We start from the raw sequence: 27,634 nt of genomic DNA, 5'->3' as shown, positions 1-27,634 counted from the left end.
GTTATATGTGCTGGACCTGGTCTTTGGGTGTTAAATGAATTTCGTTGTATGGGTATACTGTGTATAGACGTACAATGACAATAAAATTATTATTATATTATTATAAAATATGGTGATGGAACTTTAATTTAAAAAAAAAATTGGGGGAAGAAAGCAGGTGACAAACTCTGTGGAAATTTGGTCCAGAAGAATTCTTCCTTCTTCTTTGACAGGAGTGTTACTAACAATTATGTATTGTTTAGTTGCCATTACCATTTTTTCAATTTTTGTCATTCTTTTTAAAGATTTCTCATCTAGAGCTGCTTGGGCAATTGATGTGGCTTATAAATTAAACAGGAAAACAAATCTCAGTAAAAATATTTTATTATATTACCCTGTTTCCCCCAAAATAAGACATCCCCTGATAATAAGCCCAATTGGGCTTTTGAGCGCACGGCAATAAGGCCAAGTGCTTATTTCAGGGTTCAAAAAAAAATATATAAGACAGTGTCTTATTTTCAGGGAAACATGGTATATATTTTTGCTTTAAAAATCTTAAGTTGTTTGTATTGTATTGTATTTGCTTTTTTAAAAAAATCTTATTTGTATTGTGGAAGGGGTTACCCTGAAAAAAACTATAATAATGAGTAAGGTTGAATAATATGTAACATTTATGTATTGCTAAGGTTAAAACATTTCCAGGTCCTCATACCCTTTATACATACTGAGCAAACAAAATCTGTGTTGTGCAAAAAGTGAATGAAGGGTAGTTAGCCCAAAAATGCCGACCACTTGTGCTGTTGAAAGCCAGCCCCTTCCCCTATCTTCTTGATTCTGCCTCTGAACTGCCTAGGAAATGGGAAAAACAGAATCTTTTATTTATTTATTTATTTAATAATTATGCCCTGTCACGTTTTATTAGGCAGGGAGCGAAAACGCCAGCAGGGGGGCAAACTCAGAACAATAGATGCGACCAGGTTTTCCTGACCTTTCCCTGGTTGGTATCGCCCAACCTTCATACACACCCCCTTATCCCGGGATGGTATATCCTAACAGATGCAGGCGTTTCCTTAGAACTTAGACTCGCTCGCTTTTCGCCTTCCCCCTTCAGGTCTCTCACCTCTGATCCCGCCCCCGCTTCGCCGCGTTCGTCTCCCTCGGGAAGGGAGTGGGGGGGAAGAGAAAGGAAGTCGGGCTCGCGCTGGGTCGGTTAGGACTCTTTGTGCGGGGGGAAGTGAAGCGCGCGCTCGCCCGCCCGCGCGGGCCTGAGAAAGAGGAGAGAAGGAGAAGAAGAAGAAGAAGAGAGAGAGAGAGAGAGAAAAAAAAAGAGAGAGAAAAGCCGAATTCTAAAGCAACCGCGCGGGTGGGCGAGCGAGCGGGCGGGCGCACGAAACCGAGAGTCGGATGGTTGGAAGAGTTGGGAATGGAGGAGGTGGCGTGAAAGAAAAAGGCAACCGATGAAAAACAACGGCCGGCCCGGGGGCAGCTGTCGAGGGGGGGGGGGAGGCGCGAGTCGGACGAGCCGTTGCGCGGCTTTGGTGGTGGGGAGAGCCAGGGCAGGAAGCTGCAATTAACTGAGGAAAGGGGAAGAGCCGCCGCTGCCGTTGCCGCCGCGTAGAATCCGCTGTTTATCTCAGGTAAGTGCGAGAAGGAGAGGGGGAAAAAAAGGAAAAGGTTACTTTGAAAAGTTTGCAGGGAGGGCCAGGGCCGCGAAGCTCGCCTCGAGCGCTTCGCCAACAGCTCTAGGGACAGAAAGAGGGAGGAGAAATCCGAGTTGGCAGCGGCTCCATTGTGAGCTGCTCAAATCGCTTCTTCTTGCCCGAAATGATTTGCATTTCTGGTAGGAAATGCAAGAAAGTCGGATTCGTGGGGAGAGGAGAGGAGAAGGAGGAGGGGGGGTGTTGGTGGAATAAGTGCTTCGGGAAGGAGAGATTCGTTGTAATGAAATCCAGGTCTCTTCCTCCCCCCCCTTTTAATTTCCTATAATTTCTGCCGGCCTCTCTTTAGGGAACGACATCCAGAAATGGTGGGCCGCCCTAGAAGAAGGAAATGGCTAGTTAATAAGTTACCTTTTGGAAAGGAAAGAAGAGTTTTTGTGGGAGGGAGGACAAGGCAGAGAGAGAGGAGAGAGACTCCAAATCTTCAGATTTGCTTCATTGCCTGGAACGAAACTGTTCTGTTCAAACAATTTCTTTCCCAGTGAAAAATGTTGTGGTTGGATCCTTATGTGAAGGTTGCACTTTCAATAGTAGACTCGTTATAATCCTGAAAGGGGAAGAACTTGCCATAGTTGTTCATCGAAGAGGGAAAGAAGAATCACTTATTTTTGGCACAGGTTGAAAGCCATTTTCTGCTTTTCCTTGTTTACTATTTCATATGTTACAAAGGCAAGCCTTGGCAATGAAAATATCTTTCACTGTGTGGGGCAGAGTCTCTGTAAGATCTGCCTCGTGTGAACTCTTTTGAGTTTTAAAGATTTTTAAAGTTATTTTCCCTCCTCCCTTGGCTGATAGACCACATTTTAAATACATTTCTCCCTGTTCCTTAGGCTATGGAATTCCATTTATCACAAGGATGAAATACTTAGTATAAATGAGTGATGTCTCTGGCTCACAAAGTGCTTTTTTTCTTTTCTTTTCTTTTTTGCAGATATCTTTTAGGATAAGAATGGATCAGCTATGGTGCTAGCATCTCATTTTTCTAGATACATTCCTGAAGTGCTTGTTGTTTTTGTATGCGCCTCTCCTTCTCCTTCCCACCACATATTTCATTGCTCTTATGGAAGAGTAAAATGGTGAGAGGCGTCTTCCAGTCTCATTCTCTCTCCAGGCCGTAAGAGGACTGTATCACATTGTGGGAGCAGCACTGGCAGCTGCTGTTGGTTTTCACCTCTTCAGACTCTAATTTGTAAAGAATTGAAGGCTTTCTCCATTTGACAATGATGAAGACTGAAGGCAAAGGAGACAGAACTTTAAGAAGTGCTTCTCCACACAGAAATACCTATAAAACTGATTTTCATGCAATTAAGTGCAGTTTTGATTCAGTGAATACTGATAATGCTTCCAACAGGTCTAATCCTCAGCAAAAGTTGACCAGTTCATCCAATGGAGAAGGTAATGATCCGCATGTTCGTGGCAGAGCTGTCTCATATGGCAACAGAGTGCACAAGATCAAAAACATGTTCATGCAAATGGGTGGTTCTTCCAATTCACCATGTTGTGAAAACAGTTCATCCTCTGAGCCCCGAATTATTAATAAAATAACTTCAGCTGATCTTGCACTTCCTCCTCCTAGTAGCCCATCTTACCTCTGTGTTCAAAAAAATAACCTACTCAATAGTGGTTCCTTTTGTAGTTCTCCGGATCCTTTACCTGCATGTTCATTCACTGACAAAATTATTTGCAGCAAAGAAGAGGGAAATTTAGACAAAGCTACACTAGCAGAGAAATTTTCTGAGACCAGAAAACTGTTTGAAAGGAACATTAAGAAGCCAAGTTCACTGGATAGAAGTCCTCCCATTAAAAGTGAAAGGATTGAAGACAGGAGACGACATGGTTCTACTTCTTCTGATTGCAGCAGTGTGACAGATCACTTTAATTTCAATATTGATGTAACTTCTCAGGTTGCTGTAGATAAAACAGAGAATCAAGGAAATGGTGATCAAAAGGGACAGCAATCTACTGGCAGTTGTAAATCCTCTTCACTAAATGCAGGACCTATTTCTCGAAGATTGGAAAGTTTCTTGGCTGACATTGACAATGACGACTTCAAAGATACTTTAAAACCGAAGGATATCCCAAACCCTGTTCAAACAGTGTTCTGCGGCTGGGAATCACCAGGAGTTAGGAAAGAAGTATATTTGCAGCAAAATCAGTCCGTTGCAGAATCTTCCCTTTTGATAAGCAGCACTTCTACTGAAAGGAGTGAGTTAAGTGATACAACTGAAGTAACTTCTCAGACAGATCAAACTTCCGAAAGGGAACAACAATATAAAACCAGCATATCCTCTAAAGTGGATAGAGCCCCTATAAAAATTTCCCAAGTAGAAGTAGCTAGAGCGGAACTGATTATGGTGCAGAACAAAACTTTAGGAGATAACAATGAAATCACTGGGGAAGTCAATGTATTTCAGAAGGAAAAATCACTCAGATTTCCAAGTTGGAAAGAGGAGAGAAATGACTCTACATTTGAGGAAATGGAAGAATTTAATGAGGATGGTGCAGTTAATCAAAAAGGAGCAAGGGAGTTAGTATTTTTGGACAAAGTTCAGGAACAAGAGCAGGTCCATGTAAAACCTGTAGGGGATGGTGAAGAGAAAGAACAAGAACAGAGAAAGAAGTTTAGTGGATTTTCTTCCAGTGCTTTTGGGATAGAGAATGCCGCTTTTGATGATGACAGAGAACCAGAACTCCTTAGTCAGGGCCCTGAGACAGAAGAAATCTTGCAAGAGGAGGAATATAACTATGATAGTGATTACGAGGAACTTTCTGGACTTTCTGAGGAAGAAGATCCTGATCCAGCTAGAAAAGTGAAGTTTTCTACAGCCCCAATCAAGGTAAAGCTTCATGAATGGGTATAAAATATAATTATTGTTGCTAGTTATTTAAATATAGTAATTATAACAATGAAGTTTATTAGTATATTCATTAGTATATGGATACTTTGAAATTGGTCTCTTAATTACAGTCTCCCTTCCAGATAAGGATTTCTAAAGTATTTTGAGTTCTAAAGTACCTTTACATTTTTTAAAAAAAAAAATACTGGTTCAGTTAATCTGAAATGGAATCATGACCAACTAGACTGCCTGGGACAGGCTAAGTGTATAATGCCCGTGCTTCATATCCTGTACTGACTGACTCAGCTGCACTGATTTCTAGGCCCATTCTTGGTGGTGTTATTTAAAGCCCTGAATGGCATGAAACAAATTAAAAGGAAATGGCTTTTTAATTATCTTTGATGCTCTCAGGCTATATGGGAGAAGGTCTTCTCAGTTAAGTGTTTTTCAGAGAGGTATATTTGGCATCCCCAGTTATGATCTATAAGAACCGTGGTGATACAGTGGTTAGGATGCAGTATTGCAGGCTAATTCTGCTGGCTGCTGGCTGCCTGCAGTTCAGCAGTTCAGTTCTCACTGGCTCACAGGTTGATTCAGCCTTCCATCCTTCCAAGGTCGGTAAAATGAGGACCCAGATTGTTGGGGGCAACATGCTGACTCTGTAAATCGCTTAGAGAAGGCTATAAAGCACTATAAAGCAGTATATAATTCTTAAGTGCTATTGCTATTCAGTGCCAGCAAACGTATTGCTCATAGATATTTCTATAGTTTTTGTACATAGATTTTAAATTCTTATTCTGTAGTGTAATAGTTCATTTTATATATATATTTCTGGTGTGATTTATTTATTGTATTTTTATTATTTAGCTTTATTTGATTATTTTTAATTTAAAATCCACAAGTGAACTTCAGCTCTTAAAGTAATGTAGGTAGTCTTCAGTTACTAATGGTAATTAACAATGGAATTTCTGTGACTAGGTGTCACAGTTGTAAAGTGTTGCACATGACTGTGCCATTTAGCAGTGAAAATTACATTCTCAGTTGCTGTTATTAAATGAATCACCACAAGTTATTGTGAGGATATCTCATGGTCACTATTTGCACTATCTTTGCTGGCTTCCTCATTGACTTTGCCTGTAGGAAACAAGTAAAGAAGGTCACAAATTGTAATTACATGAATGCAGGGTACTGTAATTGCAAGCTGGGTCCACATTGCGATTATGTAACCATAGGGACACTGCAACCAATGTTAAGGACAAGGCCCAGTCATAACTACTATACATTTAGCACTGTCATAAGTTTGAGCAGTCACTAAATGAATGGTTCTTAAGCGAGAATCATTTGTAATAGCAATAGTAGTAATAATTTAGGATATATCTTATGTGGGTATAGTATAATTTTTTTTTGAGACATATAGAACTATTTTCGGTGTTAGATTAAATGAATGAGGAAGGTATTATATTGGCATTTTGGTTGCCAGTCAGGAGCCAATAAATTCTTTAAGATTTAAAGACAGTAGGTTCACATCAGAGTGAAATGCCAAAGAAAAAAGAATAGAAAAAAGGACTAGGGCTAATATGATAGCAGTATTCTAATATCTAAGGATCTGCCACAAAGTTAATCAGAATAGAACTGGAACGGATCTTGGAGGTCTTCTAGTCCAACCCCCTGTTCAACCAGGAGACCCTATACAATTTGAGACAAGTGGCTGTCCAATCTCTTCTTAAAACCTCCAGTGATGAAGTACCCACAAGTTCTGAAGGCAAGCTGTTCCACTGGTTAATTGTCCTCACTGTTAGGAAGTTTCTCCTTAATTCCAGGTTGCTTTGCTCCTTGATTAGTTTCCATCCATTGATTCTTGTCTTCCCTTCTGGTGCTTTGGATAATAGGTTGACCTCTTCTTCTTTGTGGCAGCCTCTCAAATACTGGAATTCTGCTGTCATGTCACCCTTTGTCCTTCTTTTCTCTAGACTAGGCATACCCAATTCCTGCAACCATTCTTCATATGTATTAATCTTCAGGCCTTTTAAACATCCTAGTTGTTCTTCTTTGCACTTTTTTTCAAGGTCCCAACACCTTTTTTATAATGTGACCAAAACCGGATGCAGTAGTCCAGGTGTGGTCTTACCAAGATTTCATAAAGCGGTACTAACATGACACATGATTTTGATTCTGTGCCTCTGTTTACACACCCACCCACACCCACCCACCCTCCAGAAGTTAATGATTATGCAGCATCCTCCCAGAACTTCAGGTTTATGGTGAGGTTCAAATTGTCTGAATTCTTTTACTACTTTTTATTCTTGAAACGGAGTATAAACAAGAGATGGCGATTACTTCATAGCACCTCTTATCAGGGACTTGATCATGAATTTAGACAGTGGAATCCCTACAGTGAATTTTTGGGGAAGTTGGATTCTCTAGTAGTCAGTCATGGAACCAGTACCTTTGGAATCCTACTTCTTTGTTTATGGGAACATTGTTCTTATTCCCCTTTCCCTTGGCAGGTATTAGATTAGGGAGCTGGTGTGGTCCTCTTTATCTTAATAGTTGTAATTGATGATAAGTAATAGATAAGTGTGAAGCCAGAGAGATTAACGATAACAAAGATGCAGTCTGCAAAACTGTGCTAAGTAACTTCTTTTAAGTGTATGTGTGGAATAATATACAAATCATCTTAGCTGCCTAGCAATTTTGCCCAGGGATATCTTACATGTGCAGATGGAAAAAAGGGTCCACATCACTTTTATGCCATTTGAACTGATTAATTATGATGAACATCAACTATGGTTTTTTAAAAAATAAAGAGAAATGTTTGTGAATTCAAGACATGTGGTTCATCCCTTGTGCCATACTAAGTTATGGTTTAGTATATCTTTTTCATTGTTTCGCCCACAGATACATTGCACATTCCTTTCATTTTCAACTACTGTGGGCAAAGAGCAGGTTGGCTAGCAATTATGCAAACTGAATTCCAGCTTACCAGAGAACATCATATGGAAGCCAGATACAGTGAAATGTACAAACATTACTAGTATATTAAAAAAAGAAACGAATCAGTATCTTTTAGAACAGTAATATTATCATTAAATGTTGTAATAAATATAATATTAATTAAAATTCCCTTTAATCTTTTTGCCAAGAGTGATAAAGTGTCTTTGACTGTAGGTTCCAAGTGAGCAAGACTTGTATATTTAAAAGTGGAAAAATAACTTGTGCATATTATTTAGATCATTATGTTAGAAACATTGTGAAGTTTTCCTGATTGTGAATTTTTTTAATTTGGAAGTAGTTCAAAATCGAGTGTAATGTGCAAACTATAAAAGTAAGATTGCTTGTTTTTCATTTCCAAACTAAAGAAAACAGAGATAAAGAATGAAATTACTATGCATGATGGTTGTAAATCTCCCAGAATCACTTGGGTGAGATGGGAAGTGTAGAAATTTAATAAATAAATTCAATAAATAAGTCAATATTTGAGGTTGGCCTGGTTCAGATTATCATTCCACATTTGATAAAAAGTAATAAGAAAAAAATAGCTGATTGCCATATGTATTATATCACTTTTAAAAATAAAAATGAAGTACAGGTACTTCTTGACTTTACAACCATTCGTTTAGTGAAAAAAGTGACTTATGACTGTTTTTCACTCTTACAACCATTGTAGCATTTCCATGGTCACGTTATCAAAATTTGGACCCTTGGCAATTGGCATGTATTTATGATGGTTGCAGTGTCCTGGAGTCATGTGATCCCCTTTTGCAAGCTTCTAACAAGCAAAGTCAATAGGGAAGCCAGATTCACTTAATTGGGTTACTAATTGAACAGTTTCAGTGATTCATTTAATAGTTATGGCAAGAAAAGTCATAAAATGGGGCAAAACTCATTTAATAACTGTTTTGCTTAGCAGTGGAAAATTTGGGCTCAATTGTAGTCGTAAGTCTTAAGTGTATTTCTTGAATGCTGATGCTTTTCCCTGAACTTTATAGTTGATATTATGGAAGATTGATTGGATGCCTATATCCCAGTCAGTTCCTCTTTAACAGTTAAAAATTGACTCTGGTGTTGGCAAGAAAATCAGTTGGAGACAGGGCCTTTTCCTTTGTTTTATGTGTGCTTAAGTCTTACTATTATCTATTTGTTTTTTTCAAGGTTACCCTAACTTTTTTTTCTAAAAATAGATTTTAGGATGGTTATCAAATGCTCTATGTTTCTCTTTGGCCCTATGTTAAGATCTTCCATTTGTTTATTTGTTTTTTAACAAATTAGATTTTATTTCTTAAACATTGAAATTTATAGCTAGGAAATGCATTAAATGAACATTTTATCTCCATGCTATTTGGGGACTTCTCCATTTGTTCTAAGTTTCTTGTGATAATACAGTGCAGTATTATCCACATCTATGTTCTTTACATTTAAATTATCACTTTCATAGCATCTATTTGTAAATATTTAGCATTTAGTAGTTTTTCCTTGTTTTAATAAGGAAGATGCTTCTTTTTTTGATACATAAAAACATATTATGGAATTATTCTGTTTTTTTGGTCCTCACATTAAGACCTATATTAACAATTTTCCATCTAGACTACCATATTTCTATAGTCCATATATAATTTAACAAAAAACCCTCTTGCAATATCTATTCTTTTAATCTGTTTAATCAGCCATGTGGCTGAAATATGTGTGCTATATGGAAATGAATTTGTTGCATAAACACAGATCAAGTGGGGTTTTTTTTCAATAAACTTCTTGCTGTAATTTACGTTTTTTTATTATAAAGTTATCTGTACTAATTTCTACAGGATGCATTTTATTCTTGCGCTATGGTGATATACTAGGCCTGCCATACATGGCATAGTTAAACTCTCTAAATTAATAGAAAGTAAAAACTAACATTAAACATAACATGGGAACCCAATTATTAGAATCTTCTGTATATTTTTTAGATTTTTTAGATTATTTTTATAAATACCGGTAACTCAAGGCGATGAATTTATCTAATACTCCTTTGTTCTCCTATTTTCCCTACAACTATAAGAGGTGAGTTGGGTTGAGAGAGAATGACTGGCTCAAAGTCACCCAGCCAGCTTTCATGCCTAAGGCAGGATTAGAATTCAGCCTTCAGCTGGTTCAAATTGATTCTTATGAACAAAAGTCAAAGAAGTTAATATATCTACTGTTTTTTTCAGTGTTACAAAGTGCTTGCGCTGATGCAAATGGAACATTAGAAGAAACACCTGTTTTGCTTAAATGTAGTAAATTAGCATAATCCATAATAACTACCAGTACTATTCGCATATCAAGATTCAAAAGGCCACAAAAAAACCTATGAAATGCAAACAGTCCTTACAAAAGAAAAAAGGATGTGGTGGCAGCATAATATTTACTAATGTATGGATGGTACAAGTTCAGACATGCTTCTGTTAGCATCTGCAAAGCAGACACAGTTTTTATACTGATATTTCAGTCAGTCAGGCTTGTTTGCATTTGGCTGACTAACTCAGACATATAAGAGCTTTCATTAAAATATTCCCAAATAAGATGTCTTATATAGTTTGCGGCGCTGAAAATGAAGGCACAGATCAGGAACAAAAACAAATTCCTCAAATTGTCATGATTTTAGGAATATGTCCTATTCAGTGCTTCTTTTGCTTTCTATAGTTCTCTTGCCTTCCATTTATAACCATAGTTCTCCTCAGAAACAATTTTATCCATCCAGCACACGGTTAGGTGTTTCTTTTGATGAACAAACTACAGCTAGTCCTTGATGTATGACCATGCATTCAGTGACTGTTCCAAGTTAAGGCAGTCGTGAAACAATGGACTTGCGGCCTGTGTCACGTATCAAAATTCAGGAGCTTGGCATCTTGCCCACACTTACAACTATAGGGGTGCTTCAGTTCCTTCAGCTCACCTATCTCATTTACTCCCTTTTGGATGCTGTGCATCCTGCCTTGTATAGCAGCAAGCAGTCCCAAAATTATGTGGCTCTGGGACTGCTTCCCCATGCTCTGGGGAGCCCCAGCTGCCCCAGCCTACCCCGACAAGCATTTGTTCACCCAGCTGCCTTCTCTCAGTTTCCTACACTAATCTTTTGCGCCTAGCCACTGAAGCAGTATTTGCTGCCTTGCTGTGTTTGCTGTCTCCTTTTTAGACCCTTGTCCACTATGTTACCCTGGGCACTCCCAACTTCTCCAGCTTCCTATACATGACTCCCCGGCATTGCAGTGAAGCCCCAGTAAGCATCAGCAAGCATTCATTCACCCAGCTCCCTTTTCCTATTTCCCTGCACCGACATTTCTCCTTTTGAGCCCAGTTGCCACAGCTGAAGTAGAAGCACTTTGCTGTCTTCTTTTTGGACCTAGCTTCTCCAGCAAAGATATGCTTCATATGATTAGCTGAGCAGTGTCTTTGTTAAACTGTGCTGCCCTCCAATAAGCAAACAGCAAGTTGACTCCAGATTCAGTTGCTAACTTTGAACTTCATTCGGTGCTAGAATCTATTCTTTGAAACATTTCTGAAAGCGTATTTTATTTTATTTGTTTTAAAAATTATGTGGCCAATCATCTTGTGAGACCCAATTCAAACTAGTAAATTAAAGCTTACCCTCAATTGAGACCCAATTCAAACTAGTAAATTAAAGCATACCCTAAGCATAGGGTATGCTTAGTCTAGAGCCTAGAACCTCTAGACTAAGTTCTCAAGAGGATTGCAGATGTTAGGTACAGCATAACTGAGAAAACATAAATACTTCTCAGTACAAAAATTAAGTCTACTGTTGCCTCAAGATGAAAAACAGGGTTTTTTGTAGCTCAGCTGAAAAGTATGTGTCAACTCATGTTTTTTGCAAAGAAAAAGACAATACACATCCACGCTCCTTCAGTTTCCACTCCAACTTACATAAATAAGATGACTAAATGGTTCCATTTCCAGCATAATAACAGCCTATACTTATTTACCCAGAAGAGTCTAAGGATTTAATACAGAGGAAACATCTATAGCTTTATCCCCTGATTTATGTGTTGTTGCTTTTTTCCTGTGTGTGAACGTATATACAGTATGTGGACGTCTGTATATTTATATTTGAGAGAGTAGTTAGTGTGTGAGAGAAAGTAGTTTGTAGACTACTTTGTAGACTGTAGATGCATATGGAAGATCAATTTTACTAATAGATACCTTATTTTACAGTTTAATCAGTTGGCAATTCAGTTAATACTATTTTAAATTTTTGTCCTTTTTTTGGATGTAGAAAGTGACCACTAAGTTTGCTCATAGGTCCACATTTGTTGTAGGGAATTAGTTTCAGTGGGAGTTGGCAAATATTGTTAACAAAGAAAGAAATCAGAAAGCATGGATTTTCTATGTTTATCACCTTTTTTTCTGTCTGTTTTTCCATTGGTGGGGGTGAGATTATTTTAAATTCAGCAATATCGTCTTTTTGTGTAAATGTAGTGTATTGATTTCTGAAATTGGTTCCTTGTTTTGTTAAGCATATAATTCATATGACTCAGTACATTTTGCTTCAGGTATAATATAGAATAATGTAACATAAATCCTCTAATATTTTTTAATTAAAAAGTTACACTTTGAGCATAGTTCAATATGTGATAGCCCTATTATTGAAAACATCATTTTTCAAAAGATTAAAGATTTTATGGACTTTTAGAAATTACCAGAAGGTAATTTGCTGTGTTGTCCACATACTCTCAAACATTGATTTGCAAATGGGTATAACATGGGCATGTTCTAAATTGGTATTTAATTGACATTTAAATCTATTCAACTTGTATGGATAAAAAATGTTTTTGAAAATACTGTATTTTTTAGGTATTCAGTACTTACTCAAATGAAGACTATGATAGACGCAATGAAGAGGTGGACCCTGTGGCTGCATCAGCAGAATATGAACTTGAGAAAAGGGTGGAAAAAATGGAGGTTTTTCCTGTGGAAATTGAAAAAGGTACAAATCTCAAATGTCTGTCCTAGAAAAACAACAAGGTCTTTTTAATGTTTATACCTTAACTTTGCATCATTGATACTGCAAACTTTCTAATTAGGTATAGCATTACAAAGTCAAGAATGTAAATTACTTTTAAGCTTAAGATTGTCTTCTAAACATTTTGGATGTATAAGGGCTGGAAAAAGTTGAAAGCAAACATTTTTTATATATTAGTCATGAGAGAAAAAGTCAAAACTCATATTGAGGCAATGTCATTAGCAAACTTTAAGGTAATGTATGAACTTTCAGACTTCATCTAATATATGTTTTCTGAATGCAACAAGAAAAATAGGGTAAGAAATGTGGTTGTGCTAAGTAGTATTAGGTTTGATGTTATCTGATATTTAAATAGTAATGTTAAGTAGCACCAAGTTTAAAGCTTAATCCCTTAGTTTTGGTAGTGCAATTTCCAGTTCTTAAGTCTGTAGGAATAGTAGAAAAGTTACCTAGGTTGGCATCATATTTTATTCTTTGGATCTTTAAATACATCAATATTTCCATTATAAGCATAGGTTGGTTTGTCTTTTAATATCTATCTTAGCTTAGTCTCTAAGTTGTTTAGTATTTAAAGGTCATAGTAACACATTAACTTTTGCCAGTCAGCAATTAGCAAGTTCTACTGGCATCTTGTGATCCTTGTAACTGACATAATTTACACTTAGCTGCCACATTACATACCATTTGTGACTTAGGGCCTTACTCAATAAATTGCTGTAGTCAAGAAGAGATAGAATGATGACATAGATAACTGTTGTCAAATTAGATTAGCAAACATATTCTGGCATATCTACCACCTGTGCTGGTGATAGATGAAAACCAAGGGCTAGCTGTTGATGTGCTTGTCAAGAGAGAATGCAATTCTGTGAAACTCTTGTCTCATTGCCTAGAGGCTGCTGCAGTCTGGTTGAAAAAAAAGCCTAAAATCAAATCATTGCAAAAGGGAATGTCTGTTGATCCACTGTGATTCTTGGTTTGCTGCACAGTTATCAAGGGGCAGGCATAACCCCTGATGAAGTATGGCTGCAATTTGGGGGGCCGTCCCCGATTCACACCTGATGCTTGAAAGGCAGAAAAAGATTGTGGCTGGAAGGGCATTTATCTAGTGCCAGCTGGTTCCCCAGTTGCAACCTTACTTCTCTACAATACTGCCTTTGTATTGTAACTCATGTCTTGATCATTGCCTATCTAGATTACAGCAATGTGCTCTACATTGCTGTCATGGTGTCTTTAAAGCCACCACAACAACAATTAGTGCAGAATGTGGCAGCTCACATAATGGCAAGTACTAACCACCAGAAATACATAACATCTTTGTTGTTTGCCCTTTATTGTTTGCCTAGATGTTTCTCTATAAAATGTACAGTGCTAGTTTTGACATATTAAGCCAGGAAGTGCTATTTTTTTCCATCCAGTTCTGGCCTCATGAAATGATTTCCTCTCAAAAATTAGACTTGCTCCTTCCAGAAAATACTAGTGAATGTTAAAAGATTAGTTTTCCAGGGGGCACTTTTTCCCTCTTCTGTGCAGTGTTTTTATAATTGTGAACTGCCAGGACTCTCTAGTTGATTATAAATTCCTATGGAATCCGTCATATTGAAACTCGTCTGTAAGCCCCAAAGAATCCAAAATAAGGGAACAAGTGGTTGCTGAGGTTTCCTCCTTTAGGATTTGACCGAACACTTGGAATTCCATTCAGAACAGATTTCATTGATATTATTTGCAAAAAAAGGAGGAAATTTGTCAGAAAGATTCTCCAGCTCTCCCACATCCTCCTCACACCCAAATATCATGATGAAGAAGATGCTTCACTGCATGAAACAATTTTTTTTTTTATCTGTGTGCAGTGGAAGCAGGGTGGATTTGATTTAAATCGAGTTGATTTAAATCACAATTTAAATCATGATTTAAATCACTAGTAAAAAGGCTTGATTTAAATCAACTCGATTTAAATCATAATTTTTAAAGAGCAACTGTCATCTCTGCTACTCCTTTGACCCACTGTTGACTGACCAATAGTCCCAGTGTTGCAGAATATACAGCCTCATGCTACATAACTAAGCTCCATTTCATGCTGAATAAACTAAATTATTTATGTATCTTAAATAGAAAACTATCTTGCGATAGATTTTTACCCCAGAAGTATTTTATTAAAATAAATTCGATAAAAATCAAAAAAATCCGATTTAAATAAAAAAAATCATTGATTTTTATCCACCCTGAGTAGAAGCCAAGAAGTAAATGGCATTCTCTGCTTTTATAGCTTTAGAATAGGCTTTCAGATGGGCCTCAAATCATTGTGCCCCACTGTGAAATTCCTTCATTTATGTTCCAGCTGTCTCAGCCACTTCATTAGTCTCAGCCATTAGCTATGATGACAGCATGCTCACCAAGATACAAAAATAGGATCATTTAGCTTGTGTTTTTCTTACAGGTGACAATGGCTTGGGTATCAGTATAATAGGAATGGGTGTTGGAGCAGATCAGGGACTGGAAAAATTGGGTATCTTTGTAAAAACAATAACTGAAGGTGGTGCTGCTCATCAAGATGGCCGGTAAGTTTCAATTAAGACTTCTTGTTTGTTTGGCCTGCTTTTTGCACAGTATAATAAATGAGACATATGGAGTCTGGAATTTCCCATTCCTTTCTCTTCCCGTTCCTTTCTCTTCTACTTCTGTATGAAAGACAAGCTTTAGACAATCTGGGTTTTTTATGATTTTTAAATTTAAAATCGTAGGGGTTTTTTAGATTCTTGTTACTTAGAACAAACTAGAATAAAGGCATGATTTCATATGCCAAACTTAAAACAGTATACGAAGTTGAAATTACAAATGTACTCCAATGTGTTTATGTATATACCAATGTAAATGCCAAGGATTTTATTTAACTAGTGAACAGTATCTAAACTCAACAAATAACACATCTAAACTGTCTTCTTGTCATCTCTATTTGGAATTTGAGGTTCCTCTCTTTTAACTCCTTAAATCCAGTTCAGCCACTTGAATTAATATGCTTAATTAATTCAGTAATTAAGTTAACTGTGTTAAGATAATTTCACATCTGAACATGCAGAAATATTTTCCCTGTTGGCTACGTGCAATCATGTGCAAGTAGTCCTCAATGTACAACCACAATTAAACCCAAATTTTTTGTTGCCAAGCAAGGCAGCTTTTAAGAGAATTTTGCTTGATTTTATGATCTTTTTGCCACAGTTGTTAAAGAAATTATTGCAGTTGTTAAGTGAATCATGTGATTGTTAAGTGAATCTGGCTTCCCTATTGACTTTGCTTGTGGGAATCTGCCTGGGAAGGTTAAAAGTGGTGATCACATGACCCTGGGACAGTGCAGGTGCAATAAATGTCTTCCAATTATGAAGTGCCCAAATTTTGATTGTGTGACCATAAGGATGCTACAAGGTTTGTAAGTGTGAAAAATGGCCATAAGTCACTTTTTTCAGTGCCGTTGGAACTTTGAATGGTCACTAAATAAATGACTGTAAGTTAAGGATTACCTGCATGCCATTTGAAATATTTGTTTCCAGAACATAAAAATATTATTAGTGTGGTTAAGACTTCTTTGTTGGTTACTTCATGTTTTCAAATTTCCATTAAAATAAAAAAGTGATACAGCACACTGAACAAAAATAGTGCCTTGTATTATAGTGACCAATAAGGGAAATGCTTTATTGTCTAGTGATAAAAGTTCAGTTTTGTCATCGCAATAAAATAGAACTGAAAATAATGTTACCAAAGTAAAAATAAGCCCTTTGTTTCTTTTATAAAATGTTATTCTTTCTAGTACGGGAACTACAGATAGTCCTTGACTTACAACAGTTCATTTAGTGACTGTTCGAAGTTACATGGCACTGAAAAAAAGTGATTTATGATCATTTTTCACACTTATGACCATTGCAGCATCCCTATGGTCACATGATTTACATCCAGATGCTTGGCAACTGGTTCATATTAAAGATGGTTGCAGTGTCCCAGGCCCATGTGATCCCCTTTTGCTTTCTTACAAGCAAAATCACTTAACAAGCTTGTTACTAACTGAACAGCTGCAGTGATTCACTTAACAACTGTGGCAAGACAGGTCATAAAATGGGGCAAAACTTACTTAACAACTGTCTTGTTTATCAATAAATGCTAGGCTCAATTGTGGTCGTAAGTCAAGGACTATCTGTATATGGAAAGATTAATGACCCAGTCTACTCATAGGGATATATACACCTGCCACTTACTGATTCAGATCTTATAGATATAACTCATGTGTAACCTTGAGAGTGGATATTCTAATTCTAGCCAAATGAATAGTGAATAAAAAGACATGTATTATTTTATGTAATTTATATTAAAAATGCCTCACACACATCAAGTTGATGTGCATATTCTATTTATGCTAAGTTAAGCTTAAAAAAACTATGTCACAGGATGTTTGTTCATTACTTTGTGGAAAATGATGTAGATGCTTGATTGAAAATGATAAATATGACATATATTCAGTCCTAGTCTTTTTGAATCAAATAGAATGCAATATGCAAAATCTAATGTTTGTTTGTTCCTTGCCTTGCAGAATCCAAGTAAATGATCAGATTGTTGAAGTTGATGGGATAAGCCTGGTGGGGGTAACCCAGTTTTTTGCAGCAACTGTATTAAAAAATACAAAAGGCACAGTCAGGTATGAATAATTATATATAATTAAACAATTATTGATTTATTCCCTTATTTACAGTATATTTGAATGAATATGCAAGGCACGTAACAATACCAAAGTTGAAATAGATAAAATTAAGTTAATGCTAAAAGTACATTTTCATCAATTTTCTAAATTTAGAGAGAATGAGAGGCAAACAGCTCTTGAGAGAATGCTATTCATAGTTTGGGAGCAATGCAAAAAAAAAAAGGTTGTGTGCTTTGTGCCAGATGAGGAAACTTCTGACAGCAGGGAAATCTTCCAAATGTACTGTCCTTAAATTCAGACAAGACCTCAAATCCAGACAAGTTTTAATGGGACATGAGGCAGTCCTTCAGATAATCTCGTCCAAATGTTTTAGGGATATTTAAGTTGACTGTCAAAACTTTATATTGTGCCCATTAATGCAGATACATTAATACTACAGTAGCTTTATGTGATACGAAGCACTATATAAGTCTAAGTGTTACTGCTATCTTGGTATTATACTGCACTTTGCCTCCATTGCAATTTCTGACCATATTTCAAAGATTGTTCATATAAAGTGAGTTTGTTATCAAAATGTCATGTAAGAAAACAAAGCATGTTGCCAAGGTATAAGAAAATATTAAAAGCACCATTGCATTTTTTTTTCATTGATGCATTAATATTGGTTAATTTTTCACCTTAGATTTCTGATTGGAAGAGAAAAACCAGGAACTCAGAGTGAAGTAGCTCGCCTTATCAGCGAGACATTAGAACAAGAGAGATACTTATATGAGCAGCAATATGCCCATGAAACAGAACAGGTAACAAAAGTGTGTGTGTGTGTGTACATATACATACACACACATAAATATATACATACCTACTCATTAGGTTTGGAGTAAATTGTTGCTTTTAAAAACATTATTTCTACATTAGCTTTTTCATTGTAGGTATCAGAAAGTATAATGAGTTTACCAGAAACCTTGGAGCAACAGATAGAAAAAATTATCTATGTTGTTATCTGACAGTTAGAAATCATAAATGAATTCTTATCTAAGGTGATCATCAGTTGAAGAAGAAATAAGTGGGGTGGGGAGAAGAAGAAGAAAATTTCCAGCAGCAATTTATGAATTGCATAAATTTGATAAAGAGATTACACGGCATGCAAGTCAAACATTTTTTTAATTGAAAGGGGTAGAGCCCTTCAAGAAGAACCAGGCACATGAGTGGAGAATTGTGTCCTCATTGCATCCCACATTATTTGTTCCTTCTGTCTCATTCATAGACTAACAAAGTCATTCCCAGTTCTTCCTGTGAATTATTACATTTTGTTATCCTTTCTTCTTTTTCTTTTTCTTTTTAAGCTGCATTTTTTTTCTCCCTGTCTCCATTTTTCTTTCAGGTTCCTTCTTTTAAATCTTGTTATTTAATGGGACCTAGGAAAGTTGTCTTTTCTGTAGTTGCCCTTTTCTCTGGAATGACACCCACCACAAGATAATTCACAGACCCCAACTTTTTTTGCCTTTAGGAAAGCTGTTAACGGCTGTCTCTTCCCTCAAGGGTTAGGGGCCAGTTGACTGGGGGTTCCCTGTAACTGCTGTGTTATGTCCTTGGTTGCCATTTATAGTTGATATTTATGTATTGTTTATTGTTACCCTCCTTATTATTTATTCATTTTTATGTTGTATGCCTCCCATGATCACATTGGTTAAGTTGGACAGAGTTTTAAATCACATACCGTAAATAAATGCTATATCCTTTTTCCTCTTATACCTTTGTCCATATGCTGCAATCTCTCTATGTAAAATTTTCCTTGTCATGTCTCTCCTACCTACATATATAACAAGGTAGTCGTTCAGTTTCAGTAGTTAAATGTAGTTCATCCAATGAGTAATTTTCTCCTCCCGTTTCTTCTTCCCCATGCAGTTTTGCAGTTTAATCGTGGAAAATTGCTTTTTTAAGATCACTTTATAGATCTGTAAAATCATTTTGAAAGGGGTTATTGACTAAATATTCATGCTATAAGGCCGTGATGGCGAACCTATGGCATGCGTGCCACAGGTGGCACACAGAGCCTTCTCTGTGGGTACGCCAGCCGTCACCCCAGCCCAGCTCCACTGCGCATGTGCACGTGCCTCCCGCCGGCCAGCTGGTCTTCGGGTCTCTGCTGTGCATGCGCAGGGGGCGGGGCGCATGTGGGGGACGCGTGCGTGCAAGCGGGAGCGAGGCGCATGCGCAGGGGGCACTCACATTGCATTGGGGGGGTGCTTTGGGCCCTCGGCACCAAAAAGGTTCACCATCACTGCTATAAGGGGTGAGGAACCTGTAGCCACACAAATCAAAAGCGAATCCCAGCACTTCCCATGTTCAGCTATATTTATTCCTCTGATAAAATATAAATTGTTAATGACTGCATTTGATTGAAACAATAAGCCATACATCTTGGTTTAGTAAAGCATTGGCCATAATACAATTTAACTATTATTTTATATTATTCTTATAAATGCTGTTATTTAATAAATGGAAGTCTGGGTTGGTTACATTTGCAATGACATATGTAATGCCCTTATAAAGATCACATTTGGTTATAAATTAAATACTTAATTATTTAAGCATTAAATCAAAAAATTTAAAACAAGGCAAATGTACATTTTCTTCATTTTATTTGTTTTTCTTCTGCTACACTTTGTACTCCATTTGTGTTTTCCTGATTTGTAAAGCCCCTTTGCTCAAAAAGAGGAACAAAGTGAGAACAGTCGGGCAACATGAACTACCAGATTTCTTGCTCAAAATATACTTTCAGTCAAATTTGATGTTCAGATTAAACGTTTATTTTGGTCAGAGACCAATGTAACCAAATTTGATGTTTTACAATGTCATATGAAGCAACAACTAAATATGTAAATATAAGCTATTAAGCATTTACTTTTTAAAATGTTAGATTTAAAGCTTTGCATGTTCATAAAAATGTAAAAAAAGTAACATGCTGTATATAATAGCATTATATATTTATTGTTGTATTAACATCATTTTAAGAAAATTTGATATTGCTTTAATAAAATATTGTTTAATATTGTTTCAGGATGAAGATTATGATGAAGATGACGTTTCTTTTGAATCACATTTGCAAGAAAAATCAGTAGAAGTATTTTATCTTCCTGAAAATGAAGATATTAATTTCCCATTAGACATGGATTCTACACAGTTCATGCTGAAGTTTAAAGAGGTAGAGTGAAATTTTCTCTTAAAATGGATGACAGGAAGTTTACTGTTAATTAACTACTGTATGTTAGAAAATCTGATGTTACAATTTAATGATATCTTTTCAATGATATATTTGGAACCGGAGAACCTAATAAAAAATTATGGAATATATTGTATTTTTAAAATATTTTCTAGATGTGTATGTAGGAATTCTGCTTCCTGTTTAAAATATAAAATATCCTGGGAATTATGTTTATTTTAATCTTCAGAAAAACCACTTTATATATCTTATTCATTGAGAAATATTGTTTAGTAAGCATATCTAAATAAGTGATAAAATTAATATATAATCATAATAAATCATTAATGCATGAACAATACCAGAATCAATTCAATAGTCGTCAATTTACAACAGTTCATTTAGTGACTGTTCAAAGTTACAACAGCACTGAAAACAGTAACTGATAACCATTTTTCACGCTTGCAAACTTTGCAGCATCCCCATGGTCACGTGATCAAAATTTGGAGGCTTGGCAACTGGCCTGTAGTTAAGATGGTTCCAGTGACCGGCATCACATGATCCTCTTTTACGACAAACAAAGTCAATGGTTAAATCTGATTCATTTAACAGCCATGTTATTAATTTAACTGCAGTGATTCACTTAACAACTGTAACAAGAGAGATTGTAAAATGGGGCAAAGTTCACTTAACGTCTCACTTAGCAATAGAAATTTTGGGCTCAATTGTGGTTGTTAGTCAGGGATACCTGTATTGCAATAATCCAAGCATATAAGCACAATAAGGGCATAAGTTTCTGTTCAGTACATGTAACATTTTCCACATAATATCACCTGTGGGATTACACTATGTACATCTTCCCAATCCTCACTTCATTCCTTTCATTCCATTCTTCAATCCTTTCTGGGACAAAATCTAGATAGCTGATCCAGCTGCTGTGCTCAAATCTCAGCTTTCTCCACTATATTCCTTTTGGCTGCCTCAGCAAAACAGTTATGACCTCAGTGCTGTTGATGTGACACTGTCCCCCTCACATCCCAAGCCACTGCTTCCAAAGGAGTTGCCTTTTCAGACTCTGTTCTTCCTTCCACTGTACTTTTACCTAATAATACTTTGAGGCTCTTCTAAGTCTTTTGAGAGAAGGGAAAAGCATATCCTTTTTGTATAAAACATATCTTTATACCTTTGTTTTGATTTAGTTGTATAGTAGGCTTGAGAGAATTAATTTTTATCTTTTAAGCCTCCTAATGAATACTTCTTGCCAACAATAATAATGCTGATTATGTCAAGAAATATTTTCAGGCAGTGTATATCGGAAAGTATATTAATATATCAGTTGGAACCATTTTTATCTAGCAATATATCATGAGTCTTCAACATGAATCAATCAGTGACTCTATTCATATTTATCTTACATAAGTGGGTCATACAATTATCAGCTGGAAACAATTCAAAAAGAGGAAGAGCTGACTGAAATTAGGATGTCAGCAAATTGGTGAGAAAAACAAGTTATAACTACTTCCTCTGACTAGTTCTAGCTTTTTATGTTTGGATAAACTCATGTCTCTAAGCCACAGAATGGGAATCTGCAATCCATGCAGATATTACTGAATTTTATCATTTAGCAAATTTAGCCAGCATGGCTAGTAGTGAGTTAATTTATGAACTGTAGCCTAGCAGTATCTTGAGACAATTGGTCTGGTGTAAGTATGCAATAAATGAGTGGTTTTATTCTGCTTGAGGAGATGAGCAAGTGGGCACTTTGAGATTATGAAACCTTATTGCTTCCAATGTGATGGAAAAAAATATGAACAGTAATAGATACATAAAATGAATTTTCAAATATCAGTTGCACCTTTTTTTCTTCAATAAAAATTTCTATGCATTTTTTCTAGTTACAATTAAAGCATGCAGTTACAGTGGCTGAAGTTAATCAACTTAAGGAAAAGGTAAATCTTCAATATATACTTTTTAAAAAATATTTAAATTCAGTTATTTGTAAATTCAAATTGAATATATTAAAGACAAACAAGATAAAACCGAATTCTTAATTTCAACTAAAAACAGAAAACATTATTTATGCAATTTGTGCTAATCTGTGAGGAGTATTTTCTGTGGAATTTCATTACACGTGTCATATACTTGTTGAAATAAAAATAAGTAAGCATAGCTAGATACATGCAAATGAAAGACACAAATAAATAGGAGGAATAATTTGTTTTGTAAGGATAACAACTTATCATTTGTAAGTAAGAGCAGTGCCTTATTCTCATCCAGGGTACAGGGGTTAGAATTGTTTGATACTTTGAGATTTTTAGTATTCTGCTATAGAATACCTTTTTACAGAAGTCCTGTCTCCCTTTCCCAATCAATTAAACAGCTGTTCCAGTGCAACATGAGATGTACTGCTTGTACTGCATTTTTGATAGCAGAGAAGGCAATCAGCATATTTCATAGTGTATGGATTTTCTATAGAATAAGATTTAGATTTAGATTTAGATTTGCTTTCTTGTAATTAAAACATAATGTATGACTTGGATTACTGAATCTAAATCACAGATGCACTCCTAAAACTTTAAAATTTTTGCAGTATGAACTGAAAACAGTTTCTAACAGTGCTGCAGTGATAGAAAAGTAACAGGTAATCCAGTGGGTTTTTTTCTAGTAATGAATCTAAAAGTTTGCTGACTATGTTCCTTGAAGTTTTGAGTTTGACAATATAAGTAGGATCATTTTCCTTATTTATATGCATTTTTCATTTAGTATATTTAGTATACATTCTTCACATAGTGAGAAATTGCCATCAAGAAACTAGGCATGTAGGAGGGAAACATTTGTTTCAAAGCTAGCATATTAATATCATCAAAAAATATAAAACATGTCCCTAAAATTTAGCTTACAAAAGAAGTTTTGGAAAGTAAGGTAAATATTTATTTTGCTTTCAGAGTAGTAGATCTTTTATATCAATTAGAACAGTCTGAATATTAGAAATTAAAGACAATATTTTTAGATTGCCAGAAATAAAAAAAAAGCATGAATTACTATAAAATGAATTAATCTGTCTGGATTTTATGCAAATGGACAGCTGCTGATACTAAAACTAAGGCAAAATTAATAATTGTTCCTTGTTACATTTTGGAGATAAACTTAACTCGTTTGGCTTAAAATCTAATCAATTAATCTATACATGAATGAGTAATTACTAAAGTCTAATAATTTGAACTTTTTTTAAAGCTAAAAGCAACAGAAGCTGAAAAGATTGAATGGGAGTTAAAGAAATCGCAGCTCCAGGAAACTATAGATGATAACAAAGAAAAAATTAAAAAACTAGAGACCTACTGGTTAGAAGCCCAGAGTTTATGCAAAACAGTAAATGAGCATCTTAAAGAGACTCAAGAACAATATGATGTGCTGGAAAAAAAGTATAACAAAGCGAAGAAGTTACTCAAAGAATATCAGCAGAAGTGAGTGTGTTGTTATGCTCTGTCAGTTAAGCTCATATCTATGCTTGTAATTTCTTACATGTACAATGTTGTGCATTATTGCTATGTGTTTGTTTCTGTATGTTTGTAGGTAATTAGCATCAGGATCTTGAATTAGGTTAAAGTACCACATATAGTATCAGTGCTTTATTTTAGATGCTAGGAAAAAATGTAGGACAATATGAATTCTGTAATTCAGGGAAAAGAAGCAAATACTGAAAAGATATATTATAGGTAGTGATGGCATTGCAGTCTTATCAAAATAGAGATGGAGAATGTGTTCTTTCAGTTGTTGCCCAATTATATCTTTCATCATTGGTTGGACTGGTTAGCTGCCAGGGGTTACAGTTCAGTAATATCTAGAGGTCATAAGTTCCTCATCTCTGATGTAATGTCATTAAATTGAGCTTATTTTCAAAGAATATTAAACAATTTCAAAATATGGGTATTCAGGCCTCCAAATACAACTTCTTATTTTTTTTTTTTAAAAAAAATCAGATTACTTATATATCTAACATAAGTGCATCAAACAAATGACATGAGTGGCTCTTCTCCAGAAGAGATCATTTATGACTGTTTTTATTATTTACAAATAAATCACTAAAAGCCATCCAGATGTTCTCAGAGAAGGCGTAAAAGAGTTTTAAACTATCAACAAAAAAGATGAATTATGAATTGTGCTATGTCCACATTAATTCAATATAGAATTAATTTTGTTTAAGATATTTGTATGGTGCCTCCCATTAAAAATTTTCAGTTTGAAAATATTGGGATGAATTTAACCATACAAGAAAAGAAACAGAATCCAGGGTATATTTTCCTTCCAGAATGCTTACCAAAAGTTGCCTGTATGTAACATACAAGGATGTTAATCATACACATTTCTGCAGGTACATTTTTAAGATGAGGGATGGTTGTGTGTTTTAGTTAGGTTATTAAGCTCAGCAGCATTACTCGTGATATTGGTATTAGATGGTAAAAAGGAGCAATCTGTTCTGCAAAGGGGAATGGGGGGAAAGAGAGACATGGTGAAGATGGAAGAGCAAAGGTCAGATGGGGAAAAAAAGGACAGGAAAAAGATTGAAACCCTATATCACATTTATACCATCACTCCGAGTGTATTATTTCATATATATTTATAGGCAAATACACCTAATAAATATATATATATATATATATATATATGAAAGCCAAATACCACTCACTCATCACGAAATGTCCAGAACGGTAAAGCCTACAAACTTGAAATTTGGCACGTATGTTCCTCTTAGCTTCTAGGTGCTCGCTAAGAAAGGATTTTTCAAAATGATCATCAGATCATTAGTATTTCATATACAGTATTATATTCACACGCTCTGATGTTAAGGAGTTAGACATTCTACTCCCCCTCCCCACCTGAAAGGAATTCTGTCCCAACTGCCAGTTGCCTTATATTAACACGCTCTGATGCTACAGAGTTACACATTCTACATTAAGTTTCAGGCTTTAAGTGTCCATTTATCACGCCCGATCACATGGTTTCATAGCGAAGCACGGGCGTCCAGCTAATAATACAATATAAAAATAAATTGAAGATAAGAGGAAATGTCACTTTTTTAAAGAAGAAAAATGATTGATTGCTAAGAAGCTCAATTTAATAAACTTCAGTTTTTTCTTGTTACTCCTTTATGTTGCCTAATTATATGTTTGTTCCCTCTTCCAGAGAAGAACTCATGATAAAAGAAGATCATACAAAAATTATTGAAGAGAACAATCAAGAACATGCAAATCAATTAAAAATTTTGCAGGAGAAGGTCTGGATAAAATGATATTTTAAATGTTATTTTAAAGATCTTTGTAAATATGTCTCGGTTTTTAAAATGATGTTTATCATCTTCAGATCACAGAGCTTGAAGACAAATTAAAAATATATGAGAAACTCCCCTATATGTTTGGAAATAGTATTTTATTAGACTCTGTCACACCAAATACTGAACAACTGACAGAACATTTTGAAATTAAGGATGATATGCAGGAAATAGAATCTTCGATGGAGAAATTAGATTTTTCTGGTGAGTAATAAAGATATCTATTGATATGCTCTGCGAACTATGATATCGAAAGCTCTGACAGAATCCTAATTGGTAGATACTATACTAATTGGGACCAAAAATTCCATTGTTAAGCAACGTGGTCGTAAGTCAAAAAACCATGTGACTGCATGGTTTAGGGATGGCCAGTCCTGCTTGCCACCGCCAAGTGAGAATCCCACTTGACCTTGACTTCCAACTTTCTGCTGGCTTTCCCATCAACTTTGCTTGTGGGAAGCTGGCAGGGAAGATTGCAAATCATGATCATGTGATCATGGGAGCTGTGAAGTTGTAATTTGCAAGCCCACAATCAGGACTGCAGGGACTACAAAGTCTCATTGTAACCACTACTTGTTACCATTGTAAATTTGAACAGACTCCGAATGAACAGTCATTAAATGTGGACCATTTAAATGACCTGCAATACATTTTCATAACATGACATTAAGTTGTCCTCCTACTACAGCTGGTACAGTGATACTTATCTTCTTTTGTAAAACAATATATCGGAATCTAAATTATTTGTCTGTTACAAATAAAAGGGAATATTAAATAATTTCATAATAAAATGGGGTGATGAATAAATAATATAGTAATAAGTGATTATATAAGTGATTTTGATAAGTGATTATGCATTTGTTACAGATTTTGATACCTTTGTTGGAGACCCACCAAGGTTAGATACAAGTGCTCATAAAGCTAAGGCCCAGCTTGCCTTGAAAGTAAAACGTCAGCCTCCTTCTCGGTCAAAGCTAAAGGAATCTCTTGGTGCCAAACAAAAAGATAGAAATTCACAGGTATAGTGTTCATTTTATTTTCCCAGGTATAATTTGGCACTTTGTCTATGATTAAAGTATACATGAGGTAAAATATATAATTTACTTGGCATTTTTGGCAGATGACCTAAAAGGTCTCTCATTCCTTTGTTCTCCCAGCTTCTCAAACAAGTGTTTTTAGCCATATTTAACATTTATTCATTTGTTCATTAATTTTCTGTAGCCGCCCAATTCAACTAAGTGACTCTGGACATCTTGCAATTGATGTAGATATTGTTCATTCTTCTGTAGCTTTCCAGTAATTATCAAATTTCAACTGCTGGTGCATTTGACAGACTTTGAGAGGAATATTAGGCTAATAGGCATATACAGTTCCTTAAAAATATGGATTCAGTTAACAGAGACACAAGGGGTTTTATATTATCTCTTTAGTCTCACTTCTTTCCAGATGTGCAAGTACTTTCCTTCTTGGAAAATAGCTAACTTAAATTAGGTAGAAGAGGATAAAGTAATATTATATTTGTTACATTTAGTTTGTGGATTTGGGTTTGGCTAGAAGGTATATAATTTCACAAGCCTTTTTCTACTGCTTAAGGGAATACTCATTTCTCATAAAACTGATTTTTTTTTCTTACATTTATTTCAGCTCTATGGAAATCATTACTAATATGGAATATAGAAAGGACTTTAAAAATCAATTTAAAGCATATAGCTCAGCCCTGCTTGTGATTAGCCCTATAATCTATACTGAAACAGCTGACTATGGAAAAAAATAAAGATTTATAATAGCTTGAGTTTAAGATATATGAAAACAAAGCTTTAGTATGCTCTTGAGTACTGTACCTGGGCTGCTAGGAGGCTGAAACAGACAATTAAAATAGGTTGACCTGCACT

The 27,634-nt window shown here is 35.6% G+C and overlaps 1 protein-coding gene across 2 annotated transcripts in view; it reads left to right on the top strand.

Annotated features, from left to right (window-relative positions):
- Positions 1-1,003: 1,003 nt before the first annotated feature.
- Positions 1,004-27,634, top strand: part of LOC117671552 (neurabin-1-like) — a 55,450-nt gene continuing 28,819 nt past the window's right edge. For both annotated transcript variants that reach the window (XM_034427495.3, XM_034427476.3), the window contains exons 1-12: positions 1,004-1,616; positions 2,629-4,534; positions 12,362-12,494; positions 14,965-15,085; positions 17,104-17,208; positions 17,894-18,011; positions 20,273-20,416; positions 22,309-22,362; positions 23,648-23,877; positions 25,598-25,688; positions 25,775-25,946; positions 26,610-26,761. In XM_034427495.3, coding sequence (XP_034283386.2) covers positions 2,918-4,534; positions 12,362-12,494; positions 14,965-15,085; positions 17,104-17,208; positions 17,894-18,011; positions 20,273-20,416; positions 22,309-22,362; positions 23,648-23,877; positions 25,598-25,688; positions 25,775-25,946; positions 26,610-26,761 — 2,937 coding nt within the window. In that variant the 5' untranslated portion in view covers positions 1,004-1,616; positions 2,629-2,917. The remainder of the gene's footprint in view (positions 1,617-2,628; positions 4,535-12,361; positions 12,495-14,964; positions 15,086-17,103; positions 17,209-17,893; positions 18,012-20,272; positions 20,417-22,308; positions 22,363-23,647; positions 23,878-25,597; positions 25,689-25,774; positions 25,947-26,609; positions 26,762-27,634) is intronic.

This window comes from Pantherophis guttatus, chromosome 1, assembly GCF_059756535.1.
Source record: "Pantherophis guttatus breed Tessera chromosome 1, ASM5975653v1, whole genome shotgun sequence".
In the NCBI taxonomy this organism is placed as follows: Eukaryota; Metazoa; Chordata; class Lepidosauria; order Squamata; family Colubridae; genus Pantherophis; species Pantherophis guttatus.
This window is presented reverse-complemented; position numbering and strand designations above follow the sequence as displayed.